General features: G+C 36.6%; 2 protein-coding genes across 3 annotated transcripts in view; one reads left to right on the forward strand and one right to left on the reverse strand.

The window, feature by feature from the left end:
* LOC120352242 (DNA repair protein RAD51 homolog 1-like) overlaps positions 1-12,899 on the reverse strand; it is a 13,535-nt gene extending 636 nt beyond the window's left edge. Inside the window, exons 1-4 of the mRNA XM_039432006.1 lie at positions 12,445-12,899; positions 8,302-8,417; positions 5,306-5,418; positions 2,030-2,157 (exon numbers count right to left, since the gene is read on the reverse strand). Of these exons, the coding sequence (XP_039287940.1) occupies positions 2,030-2,157; positions 5,306-5,418; positions 8,302-8,417; positions 12,445-12,578 (491 nt within the window). The 5' untranslated portion in view covers positions 12,579-12,899. The remainder of the gene's footprint in view (positions 1-2,029; positions 2,158-5,305; positions 5,419-8,301; positions 8,418-12,444) is intronic.
* A 515-nt stretch (positions 12,900-13,414) lies between these two features.
* On the forward strand, positions 13,415-22,721 carry LOC120348875 (smad nuclear-interacting protein 1-like). 2 transcript variants are annotated; one of them, XR_005571877.1, is made up of 5 exons: positions 13,415-13,618; positions 14,822-15,196; positions 20,213-20,278; positions 21,409-22,143; positions 22,195-22,721. XR_005571877.1 is itself a non-coding variant. In XM_039433339.1 (4 exons), the coding sequence occupies exons 2-4, from the start codon at positions 14,856-14,858 to the stop codon at positions 22,061-22,063; spliced, it is 1,062 nt and encodes a 353-aa protein (XP_039289273.1). In that variant the 5' UTR covers positions 13,415-13,618; positions 14,822-14,855; the 3' UTR covers positions 22,064-22,721. The 2 variants fall into 2 exon arrangements, 1 of the variants encoding a protein (XP_039289273.1); XM_039433339.1 differs by having other exon boundaries at positions 21,409-22,721.
* Positions 22,722-22,854: the final 133 nt, after the last annotated feature.

A 22,854-nucleotide genomic window follows, 5' to 3' on the forward strand; every position in this document is an offset into this window, starting at 1 on the left:
ATAGAGAATAGTTGATCACCGGTACAACTGTTCATCCTTGTTAAAATAACAATTATATTTTATTCCCCAAGAAAATATTATTTTAAAATGATAGAATAATAGAATTCCATAATTGAGATTGATTATTCTGTTAATTAATTATATTCCTACATTGTTAAAAAAACATAGTCTGACAACGTTCCGGAGCTGGAAAAGGATAGCGCTAACTGCTTTGTCGAATGATAGACAAGGATAGCAGCACCAATGTTAATAAGTACTATCATTAGAGCACGTGGGCTTCACTATATATTCATCTATTATTTTCAGGTTGTACTCGTGAACAAATTGACAAGAGTCATTAAACAGGAAGCCATTTTGCAACCAGCTCCTGGTGACTACTATGGACACATTCTTTCAAAAGATTCATCCTGGGCTGTGAAGCGAACCTACAGCAGACTCCACTCAATTGTCGTCTACACAACTATATAGGCTACAGACTGAGCTACCTATAGTTGGTTACCTTCTATAGAATTCTTCAATGTTGTTTTCCATTACAAACTGCTTATTTTTAACTCTCTTTTTGCTATTAAAAAGAACGAATAGCAGTCAGATTTGTTTTAATATAAATGAATCTATCCACTAACTGTGACGAGATCTTTTGGCAGGTCTGACATCTTCCTAGTTGTACTCAAAGACAAGTAGACTTCTATAGACTTTCGGATGATGGTTGATTTTTTCATATTTAACTTAGTTCTACATAAGCCTATTGTTCAGTTCTACAATTAGGAAGGAAGTGGCTGCTCAAATTGAGAGAAAGAAACAGAAGAATGACTCACGTCACCCATTGCACAACCACAAACAGCAAAAATCTGGTGTGGCGCACTCACACAACTTTCCTTGCCGTTATGAGAATTGATCACCTGACGCTAGTGTTCACGCGCATCTCAAGTCTACTTATAAACAAAGATCTGAGCCAGCTGGTGACAGGACAATAACGCTGGAGACATACGAGGTCTGCTATCTCTTCATAAAGAATCATTTAATAGAATCAACGGTTGCCAACAGTTTGCAATTGGATAATCACATTTTCTCGAATTTCGAGCTTATTTTCAATTTTAGGTGGTCGCTCCGCCCACGCACCCATCATGAACGTTACGGAAGATGTTAGATCTTCTCGCGTTCCCGGTCGAACCACTCTTGCTCGCCGGTCGATCATCAATCGCTCTGCTGGAGTGACGTTCGTTTGCGGCAGAGCGAAAGTCTGTACGCACCTATACACACACACACACACACACATATATACACATACAGACCAATACCCAAACCCCACTTTTTTGGACTCAGGGGACCTTGAAACATATAGAAATTTAGAAATTGGGGTACCTTAATTTTTTTCGGAAAGCAATACTTTCCTTACCTATGGTAAAAGGGCAAGGAAAGTAACAACAGAGATTGAAATCCCGGCAAAGCTTTATTAAAACAACTAGTGAGCTGATGGTAACACCAGAAGTTCAGCGACTTCCTTTGTGGAGTAGGGAAGCTCCTGAACTCGTCATGGAACTCAAAGAGGAAGGGGCTGCCGGTTTCCATCTTCCGTAAGTCCTTGAATCGTTTGATAACAGGTGTCACTAGATGCAGGTCGAAGCTTGTGCGATGAGGTTATAGTGAGGATGCATTGTGCGAATGTGCAATGACTTAAAACTATAAACACCTCATGACCTGTCCAAATATGGGAATACATTGCACGATGGAGGATATTATTCCAATAAATGACAAAGCAGTTTCTGCGGCTAAATTTTGAAATAGTATCTGACTCTGTGTGCCGCCAGACACGAAAAAAGGAGAAATTCTACGTACCAAGTGAGGATGCAATGTGCCAATGTGGAATGACTCAAAACTATGAACACCTCATGGCCTGTCCAAATATGGAAATACATTGCACGATGGAGGATATTATTTTAGTAAATGACAAAGCAGTTTCTGCGGATAGATTTTGGAATAGTATTTGACTGTGTGTGCCGCCAGACACGAAAGAAGAAGTTCTACATACCAAAGTTGTGTTTTGCCGCTTCCGGAGGCTCCGCTCAATTCGGTCACTTCGCCCAATGTGATTCCTCCATCTAGAAGTTTATCCACCGACTGACTGAATGTTACTATCTGCTCTGATTTTATTTCTTCCTGTACAAAAAAGTATAAGATTAGTTGAAACAGAATACTAGAGGTGTGATCATTATCAAAATTTTCTGATGTATTGTGAGGTCCACGTTATAACGGTGCTTGATTAGCAATGGTATTGCTATCCTTGTCTATCATTCAACAAAGCGGTTAGCGCTATCTCTTTCTCGCTTTGCTCTTTTGCCAGATCGTCTTTTAACAATGTAGAATTAATAATTCATTAACAAAATATTTCATCTTAAATATGAAAAATCATCTAGACCTACATTTGTGCCTGGAGTTTCACCCATCTCTGGTCTCTTGGGTTTTACTTTTTGCCCCTCCATAACTGCCCGGATGGGGAAGATCTCGTGGGTTTGAAGGCAAGGCAACTTCTGGAGTTGCCTTGGGGTCCCTTTTAGTCGCCTCCTACGACAAGCAGGGATACTGTGGGTGAATTCTGGTTTTCAACACCCACAGGGGGGCGAGGTCCACGTAATGGCAGTGTTTGTTTAGCAATGGTATTGCTATCCTTGTCTATCATTCAACAAAGCGGTTAGCACTATCTCGTACTCGCTTTGCTCTGTTGCCAGATCGTCTTTTAACAATGTAGAATTAATAATTAATTAACAAAATATTTCATATTAATTATGAAATATAATCTCTTGCTTGATAAAATATACTTGATTATTTTAAACATGAATGAACAGTTAATGTTACATCAATAAACCTGTATCAGCTACCGTTCATAGAAGGTATTGACAAGACAGAGGATCGGCAACGTTGTTCTCCTATATTTCTTCTCTGTCATTATAACCTGGACCTCACTATAGAGGTGTGATTCATTATCAAAATTTTCTGATGTAGCTGTAGGCTAGTAGTGAAATAAAATCACCTTCAAGGTCTCTAATAGAATTGATGTCTCAATTTTAAACATGAATCTTGACACATTTTCACGAAAATGAAATTCATTCTCACAGACAAGTGCTGAGGATGATTTTAAAGGAAACCGAAATACTGAAAAATAAACATATTGTTTTTTCAAGTTGAAAGTATTGATTGCATATAGAAGTGAAAGATTGTACGTGTATCTGCAAAGCAGTTAGTACCAGAGTACATTTTGAGATTTATGTACAGCAATTAGTCTACAAAGATTATTTAATAAAAGTACCGGTATCTCATTGTAATTATTGTCAAAAATAGAAGTGGGGACCATAAGAGAGTGGCTGAGATTGCCGTAGGTGGATTGAAATGTCACAAATTGAACGTCAGCCATCAGAATGCTAATTTCCCGAATGTCTTATAGAGACCATAGAGTATGTATTTATGATTATGTATAAATAAGAGATTGATTGATTGAGTACTTTATTTATATATAGATTACAATATATACTGGCATATACACTTATACAATAGCTTACAATACAGCAAAGTTTTAGATGAATTTATTTAACATAAACTAAGAAAATAATTATTAAACTGTATAATGATATGAAAAAAAGCAATTTGGAATAACTATATAAGATAATATTGTAATGCATCTGCATAAATTGGCGGAGTTTAGACACATGAATGTCCATTCTTTGGAAAGAATATTATAAATATCCTTCCCAGTTACTCTCTACCAAAGAGTTTATAAGAATAGAGATAAGAAAAATGAGAGATACCGTAACGAGTTTATAAGAAACTGTGACATACATAATTATGACACAAGAAATAAGAGTGAATTTTCTGCACAATACCACAGGACAGCTCAGTATGAGAAAAAATCTTCTTATATGGGTAGGCCTATCAAATTTATAAGTAAACTGCCGTCAGCTTTGAGAGAAAATGTAAATAAGGATATTTCAAAAAGCTATTAAAAAATATCTAGCAAACGGGGTATACTACAGTATCCAAGAATTTATGGGTGAGAATGAGGCTTTTGGGAGGGTTGAATGTAGAATGTGATGTATATAATGTTTATTTGTATTCTTTAATTTTTTTGGACAAATAGTCCTTCTTGAAAATTTCCTATACTCTTTCAAGAGTCTCCAGGAAGAAAATTTAATCATATCAAATGTAATAGTGTGAAGAAATATCACTTCAGTAAAGCCATTGATGATGAAGAATTCATACCAAGCATCACCCTAATAACTAAAAATCGACAATCTAATTATGAATATAATATAATGGGTAGGGTATAAAGAATTCAAACTAATTACTTTCAAGAAATAGTAATTATAATTTTTAACCTACTCTAGAACATGGTACGCCATAGTGGAGTAGGTCAATTACCACACAGGAAAAAATAAACAAGTAGAGGACACATTATACGAATTTTTTGTAACTAACTATTGTATGTTATTGTAATTTATCTAATATTTTGTGTAATTTATGTTGTAGTTTTAGGTTTTTTTGGGAAATAAACATTTATTTAATTATTATTTAACGAAAATCCTAAATAAATGCTGCAAATCACCCCGAAAACTTCTGCAACTGCAGACATTGACAACAGGGTTAACAGCTAGATGGAAATTCGATGAGAACTACTATCCAAAAATTAGTTGCCAGCCCGGGAATCGAACCCGGCACATGTGACAGTCGCGGAGACTAGAGTCGACTGGTCTGAGTGTCACAATTTGGAAACACATGCTCTCCACTAGAGTCCAGTCTCTTCTCGACCTGAGTCGCGTAAGTGTGAGTTGAGCCTTACAGTGAGGTCCACGTTATAATGGCAGTGAAGACAGATAGGAGAACAACGTTGCCTAACCTCTGTCTTGTCAATGCCTTCTATCGACGGTAGCAGATACAGGTTTATTGATGTAATATTAACTGTTCATTCTCGTTTAAAATAATCTATTATATTTTATTAAGCAATGCATAATATTTTTTAATAAATTCATAAGGAATGTAAATAACTAAGATGAAATATTTTGTTAATTAATAATTAATTCTACATTGTTAAAAGACGATCTGGCAACAGAGCAAAGCAAGAAAGTGATAGCACTATTCGCTTTGTTGAATGAAAGACAAGGATAGCAATACCATTGCTAATCAAACACTGCCATTATAACGTGGACCTCACTATAGCCATAGTGGCGTGCATGAACAGATTGAAATTTGGCACAATTTGGCAACACGGATATTTTTTCCAAGTTTCGACTTATTCTATACAGGCTATAGTACTTACATTATACAAATCCAACGCTGTTATCATTTTTGGGCATTCCTGTATTGATTCCAATTTCCTCACCACTTCTGCTGGCAAATTGTTCAGACGCTCTCTGGCTTCCAATTTTATTTCTATGGAAAACGAGGTAAAAGTTGATCTTAAAGACATTTTAAACATGATATTATTCTCTTTTCAAAGACAGTTCTTCAATGCCGTGGAAGTTCTCTTCAAGTGACCCCTACCAAATTCAAGATCTTCAACTATGGATCAAGCTCAACTCAGCCAGTTTCTGTCAACTCTAAAGGTGCGTACAGACTGTCGCTCTGCTCCGCAACCGAACGTCACTCCAGCAGAGCGATTGATGATCGACCGGCGAGCAACAGTGGTTCGACCGGGGAACGCGAGAAGATCTAACATCTTCCGTAACGTTCATGATGAGTGCGTGGGAGGAGCGACTGTGGTTCGATGGTGGTACGAGGGCGGTACGAGGGAGGAGCGTGCTCGGTGCCGGTTGGAAGCGCGAATATGTGTACGCAGCTTTACAACACTCATCCAGAATATCCGATCCTCGTCGCCAATTTTTAAGATTTAATAAATAGATGGAATATAGTAGAATGCTTTAAATGAATACATTGGAATTGATAGTTGAACTAGAAACGTGAATGAAAACTAACTGAAAAATAATATGATAATACTTTTAGGCAGACTGGCAGAGATGAAATCCAGACTATTTAAAAGAAACATCCATTTTTTTTAAAGACATGAGGAATGCATTCACTACTAAAGAGGAGCTTCATCACTCAGTGCCGGTTGCACAAAAGTCGGTTAAATTTTAATCGTTATTGATTCTACGAGAACTAAGCAGAGAAGCTTTCTTTAAAAAAAAAGCCTTCTCAAATTGGTTCTCGTGAAATTAATCACGATTAAAATTTAACAGACTGCTGCGCAACCGGGCCTCACTCTTATGCATTCCTCATCTCCCATCAAAAGGTAAGGCCCGGTTGCACAACAGCTGGTTAAATTTTAACCGTGATTAATTTCATGAGAACCAATCAGAGAGGTCTTCTTGATAAGTCAGCTTCTCTGATCGGCTCTCGTGGAATTAATGAGAATTAAAAATTTAACCAGCTGTTGTGCAACCGGCATTAAGTGTATTTATAATAGTGTAAGTTTTTTTATAAGTGTTTTATATTTATATGGAAACAGTAGACTACGACAAAGTTATTATAAAGTGGTTATCATGAAAAACAGCATCAATTTCATAACTTCTGGTTCTTCCACATTACTACATTGAAAAGATGAAATTTAATAATTTATTAACACTATAGTCAGGTCCACGTTATATTTGGAGTGTTTAATTAGGAATGGTAGGTATTGCTATCCTTGTCTATCCTCCAACAAAGTTGATAGCACTATTTCTTTCTCACTTTGCTCTGTTGCCAGATCGTCTTTTAACAATGTAGAATTAATAATCAATAAACAAATTAATTCATCTTAATTATGAAAATTCTTTATGAAACTATTGAAAAATATTATTCTTTGCTTAATAAAATAGAATTGATTGTTTAAAACGAGAATGAACAGTTAATATTACATCAATAAACCTGCATCAGCTATTGTCTATAGAAGGCATTGACAAGACAGAGGATCGGCAACGTTGTTTTGCTATATCTTTCTCCGCTGCCATTATAACGTGGACCTCACTATAGTGTGAGTGTTTTATAAGTTTTTATGAGTGTTTCATATTTAAGTTGAAACAGTGTCTAAACTACAGCAAAGTTATTATAAAGTGTTTCGTCGTGAAAGCAAAATCAATTTCATAACTTTTGGTTCTTTCACATTACTACATTGGAGTTTTTTGATAAAATTTCATCAATTATCAACACTAACTCTAGTGTTCTAACTCAGGAAATGATGATTCAGTCTTGTGAAAAGTTTTGAAATTGCAGCCCACCTCTTACCCATTACTAATGATCAAAACATAGTGGAGCTACAAGGTAGAGGGTATAGCTGATAATGCTAATGAAAAGTAAGGAATGTTTAAATGTGTCATAACTTAGTGGGGTGGCGAAGGTAGAGTCTAGCGGAGAAGGTAGCTGAGAGTGTTTGAAAGTAATGCATGTATCTGAATGTCTTCGCTTCATTCTGCATACTACCGTACTTTCGCCGTTCCAAAATGTTTCAACACATTTGAATATAAAATGAAACATAGTGGAGAGGCGAAGGTAGAGTCTAGCGGAGAAGGTAGCTGAGAGTGTTTGAAAGTAATGCATGTATATGAATGTCTTCGCTTCCTTCTACCCTCTACCCTACCTTAGCCACTTCAATTTGTTTCAACACATTTGAATATAAAATGAAACATAGTGGAGAGGCGAAGGTAGAGTCTAGCGGAGAAGGTAGCTGAGGGTGTTTGAAAGTAATGCATGTATCTGAATGTCTCCGCTTCCTTCTACCTTCTACCCTACCTTCGCCGTTCCAAAATGTTTTAACACATTTGAATATAAAATGTATCACTTTTCATCCCTCTCAACTACCTTCTACGGCATCCTCTTCCTTGCCACTTCACTTTGTTTTAACACTATACAATGGTATACCATTTCATTTATTTTAGAAATAATTTTGTTTCAGTAACCAGTAACACTCGGCCCATGCACTCAGGCTTTTAACCTTTTCAGGGACTTTCCGTATTTAAATTCTAACCTTATCTTGGACTTTGTCACCTATAAATTTGGAAGAAAAGTAGCACAAGGACTACCTTATTATTTTATCTTCTATAATGTTATTGCATCAGTGTCAATCGCATTGTAAATGAATGAATAAATAAATGAATAAATAATAATACTGTTTTACTTTTAACTTGTTTTGTTAATTGTATTTATATAATTATAGATATTCATGTATGCATTATATGAAGAAAAAATAAACTGTTAATTGATTGTGTCCTCTACATTTTCCATGGTTGAAAATAATACGGTATCAATTTGTTTTTTTTTTAAGAGAATGTTTCAACTTACTTTTACCATCTTCCTCGAAAACATCTTCACAGAAGAGAAAGCCACCAGTCAAGAGTTTTGATATAACATTACCAGGTAAGGGCAATGTCTGTATAGGTCTCATGACAGTACGGTATCTAGAAAAAATATTGTTGAATAAGACTTTTTAAAAAAAATTCAGTTAAAGATGAACGATTTTTATTAGAAATTGCAGTCTACCAACTGCTGGAATCTATATATATATATAAAAGCGAAATGACACTCACTCACTCGCAGAACTAAAAATCTACCGGACCAAAAACGTTCAAAAATTTGGTAGGTATATTCAGTTGGCCCTTTAGAGGCGCACTAAGAAATCTTTTGGCAATATTTTAACTCCAAGGGTGGTTTTTAAGGGCTTAAAGTTCGTCTTTTAGCATGTATATTCTTCTTATTCTCTTAATATTATAATTGAAAAATGTCCATACCATATTTTAATATAGAACTATAATCTAGAGAGAGTACCTCTTCGAAACAGTTGTTAACTGGTAACTAAATTAATAATTTTGTCAGGTTATCATTAAGTTGAGTTGACTTTGTTAGGTTGGCACCAAGTTGAGGATTGAAATGCATTTATCGCGGAAAAATTGATTGGGCACTGCTACTTCACTCAAAGCTATTCTTGGGAATATTATATTACTAGCTGTCAGGCTCGCTTCGCTCGCCATATCCGTTTAGCCAGACGCTAAGTCTGGACCCCCGACTGGATCGTCCTAAGATATGATAAAAATGCTCAAATGAAAAATGCAGGCGAGCGAAGCGAGCCTGCTGATCTCATTCTTGGACGATCCAGTCGGGGGTCCAGGGGGCGGAGCCCCCTGGCTAGACGGATATGGCGAGCGAAGCGAGCCTGACGGCTAGTGATTAATATTATACTATAATAATGATAATTAATATTAATAATAATTATTATAATTAATATTATATTACCTATATTTGCAATTCTCAATCAAGCATGTTTCTTCACCATTTTCATTGGAATTTCAAGGAAGATTAGGCTATGTGGCTTTTTCAACAGTTATTGAAATGTGTCTTGAATATAGAAAGAAGTTTTAAACGGCCAAATTTATACTTGGAATAATTTTCTGCAACTATAATCTTTCTTCAAGTTGTCTTTTTTCGCTTTTTTCAGCTACCGTCTATAGAAGGCATTGACAAAACAGAGGACTTGCAACGTTTTTCTCCTATCTTTCTCCACTGCCATTATAACGTGGACCTAACTATAGTGTAAAAACAAATAAAATTCAGAAAATGAAAAAATCTTATTTTATTTACAACACTCAATCACACACCTTACAAACATTCAAGACATTAAATTTTACAAAATAGTTATATTCACAACCCTTTTACAGACAAGTTAAAAAGTAAATCCCGGTGAAAACAAGACAATCCGATTATCCGTGATCTTAAAATGATGGAAATCCGACGAAATTTTCACAACACCCGCCTGCATTTTCTTGCGCATAATTCTCAGCGCACCATTAAATGTGCGCATGGATTCAAACGCGTGTATCTCTAGAGCAATGTCCGACAGACGTCGAAACATCTCAAACAAAATATGCTGCTGCTTGTCCTCTTTACTCATGTGAGAACCCAATACAAGAGTCACCCCCTCCCCCATCAAACTCCTACAGCTTTGAGCAAAAATCGTCACATCCCTCAACTCACACCCTACAAGTAACAGGTCACTGATATCATCCACGATCAAAAACACACGGTTCTTCAACTTTTTCAACGTTTCTAGATCGTTTTTCAGTTTCAGAAACGTTCTCTTCAAAACGGTCTCCATAGTCTCACCGTCGGCGTTGTGCATGTCGGGATAGCATCCCACGAACCTCCCTCGTTGTTTTTCTAGTGTCAAATTGATGCCGAGGCGCGAGCAGATCTTTTCGTATGTTTTTCGCGGTGATGGAGTGAAAGTAACAAGATGGCGGCTTCGGATTGGAGGCCAAGAGAGATGAGACTGGACAGCATGAAACAGGCGTGCGATCCGTGACGCTCGATTACAAACACCAGTTTTTGGTCCAGATTTTCTTTGTCCAGTCCCAGGGGAATGATCACATTTGACGCCATTATAGCCGGACCTGGAATCAGGATACAGGGACTATAAGAAAGTGTTTTCCACTTTTTAAAAATCATCCATTAATGAATTAATGACAGTAACTTATTTTTTATAATTTCAACAATACAAAAATGGTGTAGATGTTGAAGTAAGGTAGTCGAGGGTGTATAGTGAGGTCCACGTTATAATAGCAGTGGAGAAAGATACGAGAAGAACATTGTTCAAAATTGAGATATAATTTCTATTAGAGACCTTGGAGGTAATTTCATTTCACTAGGTAGCCTATATTAGAAAATTTTGATAATGAATCACACCTCTATAGTGAGGGAGGTCCACGTTATAATAACAGTGAAGAAAGATAGGAGTACAACGTTGCCGATCATCTGTCATGTCAATGCCTTCTATAGACGGTAGCTGATACAGGTTTATTGATGTAATATTAACTGTTCATTCTTGTTTAAAATAGTCAATTATATTTTATAAATAAAGAAATTATATTTTCAATAATTGCATAATGAATTTTCAAAATTAAGATTGATGCAGAACCTGGAATCAGGATACAGGGTTTATAAGGAAGTGTTTCTACATTTTAGAAATTATCCACTAATGACATTAACTTATTTTTTCATAATTTTAACAATACAAAAATGGAATTTCTTCTTTTTCTTTATCTCTGCCCCGTTGTGTTAGGGTAGCCTCGGACCATCACCTCTATAGTGAGGTACACGTTATAATGCCAGCGGAGAGAGATAGGAGAACAATGTTGCCGATCCTCTGTCATGTACCTTCCATAGACGGTAGCTGATACAAGTTTATTGATGTAATATTAACTGTTCATTCTCGCCTTCCAGGTTAAAATAAGGGCAGTCTACCTATCTATCTACAACCTTTTGAAGATGATGCCTACGTAGCCTCCTGACTTGTGCTTGGGTAATGTGGGAGGATGAAGATATACGAGTACAATATTATTGGTTCGAGCCACTGGGAATTATTCACTATAAAACAGTAAATTTGTATGGCTTTTGTTGGTGAAAAGTCCCACCTCACCTGAATATATTCGATTTTCATTCAATCCATGACCAGTCTTTACACTGCATGGATTTCGTACACTAATTAAAGCCGTAAATTGACCTTACGACTGTCATACTTCAACCAGGGCCGACAGAAATACGTGCCCATACGATAACATGTGACCGGCACTTTTCTTTGGTGAACAGTGGGTTTGAGCCCTGTATCTTTATGCTGCTATCCACGAGCTCTCTATCCCCTCGACCACGGATCACACAATTTACTATCGTTCAGCTTGGATAGAAGCAGAGAAAATCAACGGTTACCGCAGTGTCTCAGTTATGGGTGAGGTCCACGTTATAATGACAGTATTTGATTAACATTGGTGTTGCTATCCGTCTCTATGAAGAAGTTACTGCAGAAAAGACACAGACAATTGTTTTCAGCCTCAAGAATGGTAAGCAGCATGATTGTCCTCCAGTAAAGCTCCTGGGTTTTATGTTGGATAGGAGACTTTCCTGGGAGGAGCATATTCAAGGTGTCTGTTGCAGGCTGAGCAGGATCCTGTTCCTACTGAAGGGTCTAAAGAGGTGCGTTCCCGCGGCCTATCTACGCATGTGCTATTTTGCTTTCTTCCAGTGTGATGGCTTATGGTATCACACTTTGGGGCAGTTCCACCCATGTGAGGAGGGTCCTGCTTTTGCAGAAGAGGGCACTTAGAATCTTATGCAATGCTGAACACCTTGCCCATTGCCGCCCACTGTTTATACAAGAGGGTCTTCTAACTGATTATGGCCTGTATATTTTCAGATCTGCTGTGAATGCATTTGGTGACCTGGAGGTCCAGCCTGTCAGGGGAGACTCCCATGAGTACGGCACTCGTAACAGATTAAGGCTGGATCTCCCATACTGCAGGTTGGGGAGGACGCAATCCAGTGTGGTCTACCTGCCGGGAAAGATTATAAATAAGCTGCCCATTTCAGTGAGGAGTCTACCTGTGGCTGCCCTAAAGCGAAGGTTAAAGCACTTCCTGCAGGAGAATCCTTTCTACTCACTTAACGAATTCTTTGAATGTGACAGTGCACTGGTGAGTAGATATTTTTGACTTTTTTGGCGCTGTGATGTCCGCTGCTGGTTTTTTGCCTTCTATGTTTTCTCCTGACTTGTCTCTTGTGAGCATGCCCTGCATGGTCACTTTATGGACAGAAAGTTTATTATTATTATTATCATTTGACAAAGCAGAAAGCTTTAAACCTAAAGAGATAATTTTGTAGATAGTTGTACTTGGTCAGAAATGTTGAGTAGTATTACAATAATAATATTATAACTGAGGAGGCGAGTTGAGATATGTTCTTGGCATGAGAATAGTCTATTGCTCTACAATAGTCAGACTCGTACGTAAGTCGCGCAACTTTGAACGTCTATAACATGACTTGCTAAAGTGATAGAAAATTGTCGCGAAGTGAGCACACCCAAAAATAGTTGAAGAAAAGTTACTGGGAATTTCATGACTATGCAGTAAAGCAAACGAAAAGGACACACAAAAAAGCATCTGGACTCTGGAGTACTAGAGTACCCCACGCATGTACTGGAGTGTTAAACACCTATTTAAGCGTTTAATCCTCCAAAAATCGGTCCCAAAACCGCATGTGAGTGTCGTTTGAGTGATAGTAATAAAATGTAAATTACCTGCAAATCGCACGGAATATTAGTAAATAAAATTTTTCAAAACTTAGAAAAGTACTTCAAACCAAGAATACAAGATAAAAAAGTGAGGTTATGTATGTATTCCATCGTTTGTCTCTCATGTTTATGATGTCACATAAATGTCAACAGAGTTTTGATGTTCGATATCTCTATCGATTGTAAATTGTTATTGTAATAATAAAATTCTCCCAATGATTCGTAGAAAATAAATAACAGTGTGCTAAATGAACTTTTAGATTTATGGAAATGATATTAGTGAATCAAGTTGAAGACATCAAAAACTTTCAAAAATTAATTCACCTTCAGAAGGCATTGGCTAAAACGGCCATCTTGTTTAGTGGGCAGCTGAGAACAAAAGTGTCAACATCAAGATCGAGACGAAGATCATACCAAGAAAAATAGGAAATAATTTATTTTCTATTCCTCTTTGCTGTTAATTATCCTTATTTACAAGTTTAAATTATTCATGCGCTATCCAATTCAGTCATTATGAAGTGCTGATACAAAAATTAACATAACAAGGTAAAAACATCATGTTATTTTCAATCACTTTGTGATGTCATGTTATTGAAAATGTAGTAAACACGTTTACGAAATTATACTTTTTGAGATAAATTAATTGATAAAGTCCTAAAAACTGAGAGAATATTGTTATTTGTACAGAACTGTTATTGTTTTTCCTTTCCATGTTTTATTTGAGTATAGGATATCACCAAAGTAGAATGTATTGATCATTTACTTACAATAATGATCTGTTCTTCTGTTTATAATATTAGTTAATAATATAAACAATTTCACATGCTTCTGCCTCTGTTGAAGCTCAATTAAGAAGTAAATATTATATACATTCATGAATTACCTTGAAACGTTGGTTGTACGTAACAAAGAGGTTATGTTGACTTTTAGCCTACTTCCTTAAACAATGTTAGATTACATCAATTCATGCCCTTGATAAAGTTTAACTTGGTTATATCAGTAGAGTATGTAACATAATGTATTCTTAATTAATTTATTTTTTTGATATCCAAGCTCTGATAAAATATAATTCTTTATTTAGTTAGAAACGGTAGGGGTTAAACTCTTCATCGATTGCCTGTCCCATCTTTTATAAATCATGAACAAAACTCTATTATTAATTTTATTTGTTGCTTTAATAATAATTGTAAGTTTAATAGTGTTATTTCTACTAAATTCCCATTTTAACTAAATTAGAACGAAAAAGAATAATTTTTGAGATTAACAAGGCTTTATCAAACAATAATGACACAGTAAAATGAACAATGCAATTGATTTGCTTAGTAACTATGATCATAGAGAAACAATAGCGTAAGTAGATAACCCATGGTATGGGGCGTTTATGTCGCAACTTTTACTGTTATCTCAAGCCTATTACTGTCGATTATTGTCGATTTCTACTGTTTTGACCGGGTAAGAGTGTATGAACGATACAATATGAGAGACTACCAGCGTCATAAAGCTTCACGGGAAAGAACTACGTGGAATATCAGCTTTAGATAACAGTAAAAGTTGCGACATAAACGCCCTATACCATGGGATATCTACTTATGCTATTGTTCTCTATGCTATGATCAATATCATTACACTATTTATGTTTCATAAATTTTATTTGTCGTTTTAATAGTCATTCTTAGTTTAATAACAGTGTTATTTTTACTTGATTTACAGTCTATTTGTGTTTCATAGATTTTGTCTTTCCTGTTACAGGTATACTCCGTCATATCACATACCCTCCGTCGTAATGACAGGTAAATTGTTGTCGAAAAAACGCTACAATCGGGACCGCAGTGTATCACGTGACAGTAGCTGTAGCGATGATGGCGACAGACGGTATTCTAGAAAATACACTAAGAGCAGTAGATATAGGTATGACACACGCGATCGGTCCAGAGATCGCTACCGGCGATCGTATAGCAGAAGCAGGAGTAGCAGCAGCAGTAGTAGTAGCTCAGATAGGGGAGGTCGCGGGGGAAGCAAGAAAAAGCCGCTCAGAACTAAGTACGATGACCTCATGGACAAAGTTAAGGTGAAGGAGGAACCTGTCAGTGATGAGGACGGTGATAGGAGAAAAACTAAATCTAGGTGAGTTAGCTTTCAATCTCTAGTAAAAGTTTCCGTTTAGATTTTTACTTTCCCTTGCCCTATTACAATAGGTAAGGAAAGTATTGCTTTCCAAAAAAAATTAAGGTACCCTAATTTCAAGTTTTCTATACGGTTCAAGGTCCCCTGAGCCCAAAAACATGATTTTTGGGTGTTGGTCTGTGTGTATGTCTGTGAACACGATAACTCCATTCCTAATTAACCGATTGACTTGAAATTTTAAACTCAAGGTCCTTATGTCAAGAGGATCTGACAATAAGAAATTCAATAAAATTGAATTCAATATGGCGGAAAAAATGGCGGATAATTACTAAAAAAACATGTTTTTCACGGTTTTCTCGAAAACGGCTCTAACGATTTTCTTCAAATTTATAACTTGGATAGCTATTCAACTGAAATGAGTCTCATTTCTGGGAAAATTTCAGCAGCTCCGTAATATTCTTGAGAAAAATGGCGGATAATGACTAAAAAGCCATGTTATTCTTGGTTTTCTCGAAAACGGCTCTAACGATTTTTTCAAATTTATACCATGGATAGCTATTCATAAGCCCTATCAACTGACACGAGTCTCATTTCTGGGAAAATTGCAGGAGCTCCGTAATATTCTTGAGAGAAATGGCGGATAATTAGTAAAAAATCATGTTTTTCACGATTTTCTCAAAAATGACTTGACCGATTTTTTTCAAATTCATCCCCTGTATAGATTTTTATCAGCTCTATCAACTGGCATGAGTCTCCTTTCTGGGAAACTAATTGGGGGTCCACCCCATCCTTGAGAAATAAACTTAGTAACCTCCTTCTCATGCATGAGGTAGGTAGGTAGCGCAGTTCATAAAAAGAACACATAGTCGAGATATTTCATCTGTAGAACAGCTGTTTTGACGACTTCAAAAAAATGAGTACTAAAAAAATTATCGAGTTTCACAATATTTACACAAAGGAAAAAGTACTCTGAAAACAATAATTATATAATACACATATACAGAAGTCTGATCGTAGTTTCAAATATGAGCAAGGAAAGTTGTGTGAGTGTACCACACCAGATTTTTTTGTTTTTGGCAATTAAATTCATTCATGTATGTATGTATAATCTCTAGTAGAAGTTTCCATTTAGATTTTCTTTAAAGTGCGACCATAGAGAAAAGATAGCATAAGAAGAAATCCCATTATGTGCGTTCATGTTCCTAATTTCATTCAGTATATTCAGTCCATGACCGGCAGTCGCCAGAAAGACTTCGTCAAAGTTCAAAACAAAACACAAACGACTTGAGATGGCTGCAGGTAGTTCGTTTCATGTGTGGCTTTGTAGATGGACGGCAATTCTAAATTATGGAACAGTCTCAAACCGTACAAGTCCACTGGTTTCAACATCTCTCAGTAAGTACACTTGAATACTTACTTGAATACTTGAGGTCGTTGCCAATGACTGGGGTTTCCAGATAGGCAGTGTCGGAATTCTCAATAAAAATAACCTACAGAGGATAGTTGATACGTTTCTCACGTACCAGCCTACAAAACTTCCTATACTCCAGCTCACGAACACAAATTGGCAATCTGTTGAAAAATTTCAGAGTCTGGGGTAGAATTCATGTACTTTTGGACTCTGGAGTAGGGCAGGTTAATGTTACCGGAAGGCATGAACCTCACGGGTAACCGTCCACTGGAACCGTATTCAACCGATCCGTTCGGCCGTTGGATCGGACGAATCTGCTGGCCGTTAATTTGGCCGAATGTGGTCGTCCATTGGAACCGTTCAAGTCAGTCTAGGTCAGTAGTTGGCTGATTGCCAATTATTGAATTAACTACTATCATAGCCAACAAAATTTTTCATAAACAATATTGAGATTTTGAAAATTGAATAAACAAATATCCACTAAATTAGTTATTCATTACAATTATCTTACCTCCAGATCCTATTTGTTCAGCAATTCACAATGGAACATGCTCTTGAACCAAACTTATCAAATTTCATTGTCCATAGTTAGGCCTACAACTTTATAAAACAGAACAACTTCAAAAAACAAAAACAAACAAGACTGTGAAACAATTTTAGATTAGGAACAATTTGTTGTCACAACTCGACTAGTTAGTTTGGCCGGATAGAGCTGGAAAATCCCATTCAATTCGGATCGAAAAATTGAACCTGTTGCAATGGACGAGCATCTATTCCTTTCTTTGTTGGGGGATCGTTCGGACGAGCTCGGTAGTTTTCAGCGGGTGCTACTTCGGACGAAAACGGTTCTAGTGGACGGCCCACCCACTCCTTAAGAGCCGTAGGGAGCTAAACATGTACTGACTGTAGACTGTCAGTATTCTCAGACGTTTGAAAATTGGCCGGCAGTGCTCCAGGTAATGCAATCACGTGATAAACGAAGAACTTTCTTCTGTAGAAGGAGAATTATTTTCAGCTACCCGCATGGCCCCATAGTACTATTCCATAGCTTATATGGCTTTGGAACAGCCCACTGAAATCAAGTAGTTGGCAGGCACATGTCGCTTCAGTTTCCGCAAACGTCACCCTGGCCAGTCGGTTGCACAGCATACCAATATGTCGTTCCCACGATAGAGTGGGGTCCTTCACAAAACCCAAGAGTTTGACCTCCCCCTCACTACGAGCCTGCATTGTTAATTCAAGCCGATAGTCCTAGTAATTTTTTACTTTCCTTGCCCTATTACTATAGGTAAGGAAAGTATTGCTTTCCAAATAAAATTAAGGTACCCAAATTTCCAAATTTCTATACGTTTCAAGGTCCCCGAGTCCAAAAAAGTGGTTTCTGGGTATTGGTCTGTATGTGTGTGTGTGTGTGTGTGTGTGTGTGAGTGTATGTGCGTCTGTGTACACGATATCTCATCTCCCAATTAATGAAATTACTAGAAATTTGGAACTTGAGGTCCTCACAATATAAGGATCCGACACGAACAATTTCGATCTAATGCAGTTCAAGATGGCGGCTAAAATGGCGAAAATGTTGTCAAAAACAGGGTTTTACGCGATTTTCTCGAAAACGGCTACAACGATTTTGATCAAATTTATACCTAAAAAGTCATTGATAAGACCTATCAACTGCCACAAGTCCCATATCTGTAAAAATTCCAAGAGCTCCACCCCATCTATGCAAAGTTTGATTTTAGATTTTCAATTATCAATTATCAGGCTTCAGATACAATTTAAACAAAAAAATTCAAGTGGAAAAGATTGAGCATAAAAATCTCTACAATTAATGTTCAGTAACATTTTCACCTTAAATTGAAAATGAGCTCGAAGTTCGATAAAATAAGATTATTAAATTGCAAACTGTTGGCAACTGTTGATTCTATTAAATCATTCACTATGAAGAGATAGCAGACTTCGTGTGTCTGCAGCGTTATTGTCCTGTCACCAGCTGGCTTAGCTCTTTGAATAGTAGACTTGAGATGCGCGGGAACACTAGCGTCAGGTGATCAATTTTCATAACTGCAAGGAAAGTTGTGTGAGTGCGCCACACCAGATTTTTTCGAGAAGCTATATGCCGCTGGTAGTTTCTCATACTGTGCCGTTCTGGACTGGATAAATACGTTGCCGATTGTCTGCCTTAATTTATTATACTCTCACATTGTTAAAAACTGATTTGGCAACGATGCAGAGCTTTAAAAGAATAGCGCTATCTGTTTTGTCGAATGATAGACAATGTTGATCAAATACTGTCATTATAACGTGGACCTCACTATAGTGAGGTCCACATTACGATTGACAATACGTTGCTGTCCTTTTCTATCATACAACAAAACAGATAGCACTATCTCTCTCGAGCTTTGCAATGTTGTCTATTTGCCAGAATATTTTATATTTACTTTTGACAGTGACTGTACAAAACTGAACAAACCATATTCTCAGCCGCCATTCTTTTTCTTCATTCTATCAAAATACTTGAGTACACAAGTCGTATAATTGATTTAAAATGTATTTTTGAAACAATGAAATAATTTTTAAACATTACCTTATGAGAAACACAAATTTAAATTCCTGAAATGACATTTTAAAAGTTGATAACTAACCATCCTAGACTTCATCCATGCTTAAGTTAGCCTACCCGAATAGGTTAGACCTACTCCTACCGGTATAAATAATATTGAAAAGTTATTTCAGAATTAATCCATTGAAACTACTTATTATTGAATAGGATTTCTATTTTTCTTTTATTTTGAAAGCAAATTGGAATAGAATACCCACCAAATAGCTCAAATCAAAATCAAAATCAAATTCTTTTATTCCTCATCCAAAAAACAATACAACAAATATAAATAAATTCTGTCACCCACACCATCAGAAAAATGTTTACAATACAATAATGTTACTTACAAAGCATAATAATAATAAAGCATAATAACATAAAAACTTTCTATTCTACCATTAATGTTTATTATTCTTCTAATAGTGCAAGCTGACAGGCCGTACTTAAAGGAATTAATCCTTGCATGGACCTAAGGTCTGTGAGCAAGGATGAGCTCCCAATTTCTGTTGTTTTGAAATTCAGATTGTTGTATCACAGCTTTTTAAATAAGCCGCCATTTCAGGTTTGTATAAAAATGAAATCTGATCTCAGTCATGAAAGCAAATTTTTGAATCAAATTATGAAAAAATATATTATCTTGATCAATTTGACATTTCATTGATTATTTTATCAAGGAAATGATAATTATTATTAGATTAAATTTAATGGATGAATTGAGTAACAGCTGTGTACAGTCAGTGGCAAAATGGAGAGACTTGGCAACGTTTTACTCCTATCTTTCTTCACTGCCATTATAACGTGGACCTCATTATAGATTCTACTTTTTATTCAATCTACCCATTGTAATCTTGTGACAAAGAACTTCAGTATCTCGACGTATTTAATGCAGTATATTTAGTTTCAATTGTGTATGTTTTCCAATTATTGATAATCCAATAATTCGTTCATACTCCAATGTTGTGAAGTCTATCATCTATTAATAATTTTTTTAATGTATTTGTTACAGGTCAACAAATGTAAAGAGCCGCTACTCGGATGAAGAGGCTGGAGGTGATAGATACAAAAACAGTAGGCAAGTATTAAATTTACTAGAGAAAGTGTTTCAAAGTGTACTCTTGGAGAATTGAATCTAGAATCATATTCAAATTAAGAGGTAAACGTGAACCTCTTGGTGCCGGTTGCACAAAAGCCGGTTGAATTTTAATCGTGATTAGTCCCACGAGAACCAATCAGAGAAGCCGTCTTATCAAAAAGGTCTTCTCTCATTGGTTCTCGTAAAATTAATCACGGTTAAAATTTGACCGGCTTTTGTGCAATCGGGCCTTGGTCTTAAGATCTAGCCATTGTTTATTGAGATATTACAATAATTATTATTATAATCCTACTGAATTGTGCACATTTTTTGGAATATCTTAATAACAACTGAAGATATGATGAAACCGGTTTTTAATTATTCTAAATTCAATATTTCAGGAATGTGTGGCGGGGGGATTGGGGGAATTCAAGCTAGATATCTTCACCTCATATTGATGTCAGAAACATATATGTATATATATATATACTTACACAGCCTACCTTCCCTTATTATATAGACTGTAGTTTGTTTTATTATTACATTACAATGTATATTTCATAGTTCATTACGTTTTTTTAGAATGTGTAAAACTGGGTGACTGTTTCTTGATCGATTCCGAACTGCGATGTATTAACATACTAAATAAAAAGATTAAGAAATTGTCAAAAACCACAGATTTATTCATTCTTTTTATTAAATATGAATAATTACCACAATAACAACTTCTCAACTACACAAAAAGTATTAACATACTATTTTGTTGTTTAAAACAAAAACTAAAGCTACGTTTACACCAAAACTATTAACCAAAATTTATTTTTCCGTCCTTATAGATTCTATTAGATTGAACGGTACTTGACAAACACATATGTTCATCATGTGTATGATAAGTTATGTTCAATTTAATAGAATCTATAAGGATGGAGAAATACACATATTGTTAATAACTTTGGTGTAAACACAGCTGTAGTGTATTACATCAATAAACCTGTATCAGCTACCGTCTATAGAAACGCATTGACAAGACAGAGGATCGGCAGCGTTCTCCTCCTATCTTTCTTCACTGCCATTACAACGTGGACCTCACTATAGTGTATTAATAATAATGTGTTGTTTTTGTTTTGCAGGAGGTCCACGGAAAGAGACGACACGTGGAAGAATCGGCGTGTGAAGAAGGAGCGATGGGGTGGGGGAGGTGATGACAAGGAACACGAGTGGGGCAAGAAGTCGGACCGACTGGACGGATCCTCACACAACAAGAAACCCCTAGTGGACAAAGCGAAACCCGACTTTGGTTTGTCGGGCAAACTGACCGAGGACACAAACACCTTCAACGGCGTTGTAATCAAGTACAGCGAACCGCCCGAGGCGCGCAAACCGAAACGACGCTGGCGTCTGTATCCGTTCAAGGGTGACGAGTGTCTCAAGACGCTACACATCCATCGACAGAGCGCGTTCCTGATTGGTCGAGACCGTAAGGTGGCCGATATCCCCGTCGATCACCCGTCCTGTTCGAAGCAGCACGCCGCGTTACAGTATCGGCTAGTCACCTATAACCGGGAGGACGGTCGTGCCGGTAAGCGGATATGTCCCTACATCATCGATCTCGAATCGGCCAACGGCACTTTTGTCAACAACAAAAAAATCGAAGCGAAAAAGTATGTGGAACTGTTGGAGCGTGACGTCATCAAGTTTGGGTTTAGTTCTAGGGAGTATGTGCTACTGCATGAGCATAGCAAGGATAGTGAAGATGATGACAATGTCTTCGATAATAGTGATTGATTGGACCGCTTTTGACCGAATAGTAAAGTGTTCGATAGTGGGTAAATTGATCGACTGTAGTGGAGAGAATCAATTGTAACATTTTCGATTATTGGAATTTGTCGACTGTAGTGGAGAGAATCAATTGTAACATTTAAAATTATTGGAATTGATCGACTGTAGTTGAGAGGATAGTTATGTTTGCTATAATACTGATTGATTGGGCCGCTTTTGACCGGATAGTGATGTGTTCTATAGTGGGTAAATTGATCGACTGTAGTGTAGAGATTCAATCTTAGACCAGTTATAGAATAGACACGCCCCATACTGAAAGTCGATGAAGCCAACATCTACTGCCATATCGCCCCATCGTGACGTCAGCATCGGATAGAAAACGTTTCTGTAGAGTTTGTTTACATTATGTTCGCCTGTAGTTTTCTATACGATGCTGACGTCACGATGGGGCGATATGGCAGTAGATGTTGGCTTCATCTACTTTCAGTATGAATATACAATGGGGCGTGTCTATTCCATAACTGGTCTAAGATTCAATGGTACATTTTTGATTATTGGAATTGATCGACTGTAGTGAAGAGGATAATAATGTTTGCGATAACAACAAATTATTAGGCCTGTGACTGAATAGTAATGTGGTCGATAGTGGGAATTGATCGAGACTGTAGTGAAAGGATACTAATGTTTGCGATAATAGTGATTGATGGGCCGCTTTTGATCGAATAGTAATCTGTTCGATAGTGGGAATTGATCGACTCTAATGGAGTGAAAACACAAATTGAAATTGTCAACCACTT

Source organism: Nilaparvata lugens, chromosome 7 (assembly GCF_014356525.2).
Source record: "Nilaparvata lugens isolate BPH chromosome 7, ASM1435652v1, whole genome shotgun sequence".
NCBI classification, from domain to species: Eukaryota; Metazoa; Arthropoda; class Insecta; order Hemiptera; family Delphacidae; genus Nilaparvata; species Nilaparvata lugens.

Coding starts and splice junctions, on each gene's coding strand:
- LOC120348875 (XM_039433339.1), top strand. CDS start 14,856: ATGACAGGTAAATTGTTGTCGAAAAAACGCTACAATCGGGACCGCAGT. Junction 15,197..20,212: donor AGGAGAAAAACTAAATCTAG/GTGAGTTAGCTT, acceptor TATTTGTTACAG/GTCAACAAATGTAAAGAGCC. Junction 20,279..21,408: donor GATAGATACAAAAACAGTAG/GCAAGTATTAAA, acceptor TTTGTTTTGCAG/GAGGTCCACGGAAAGAGACG.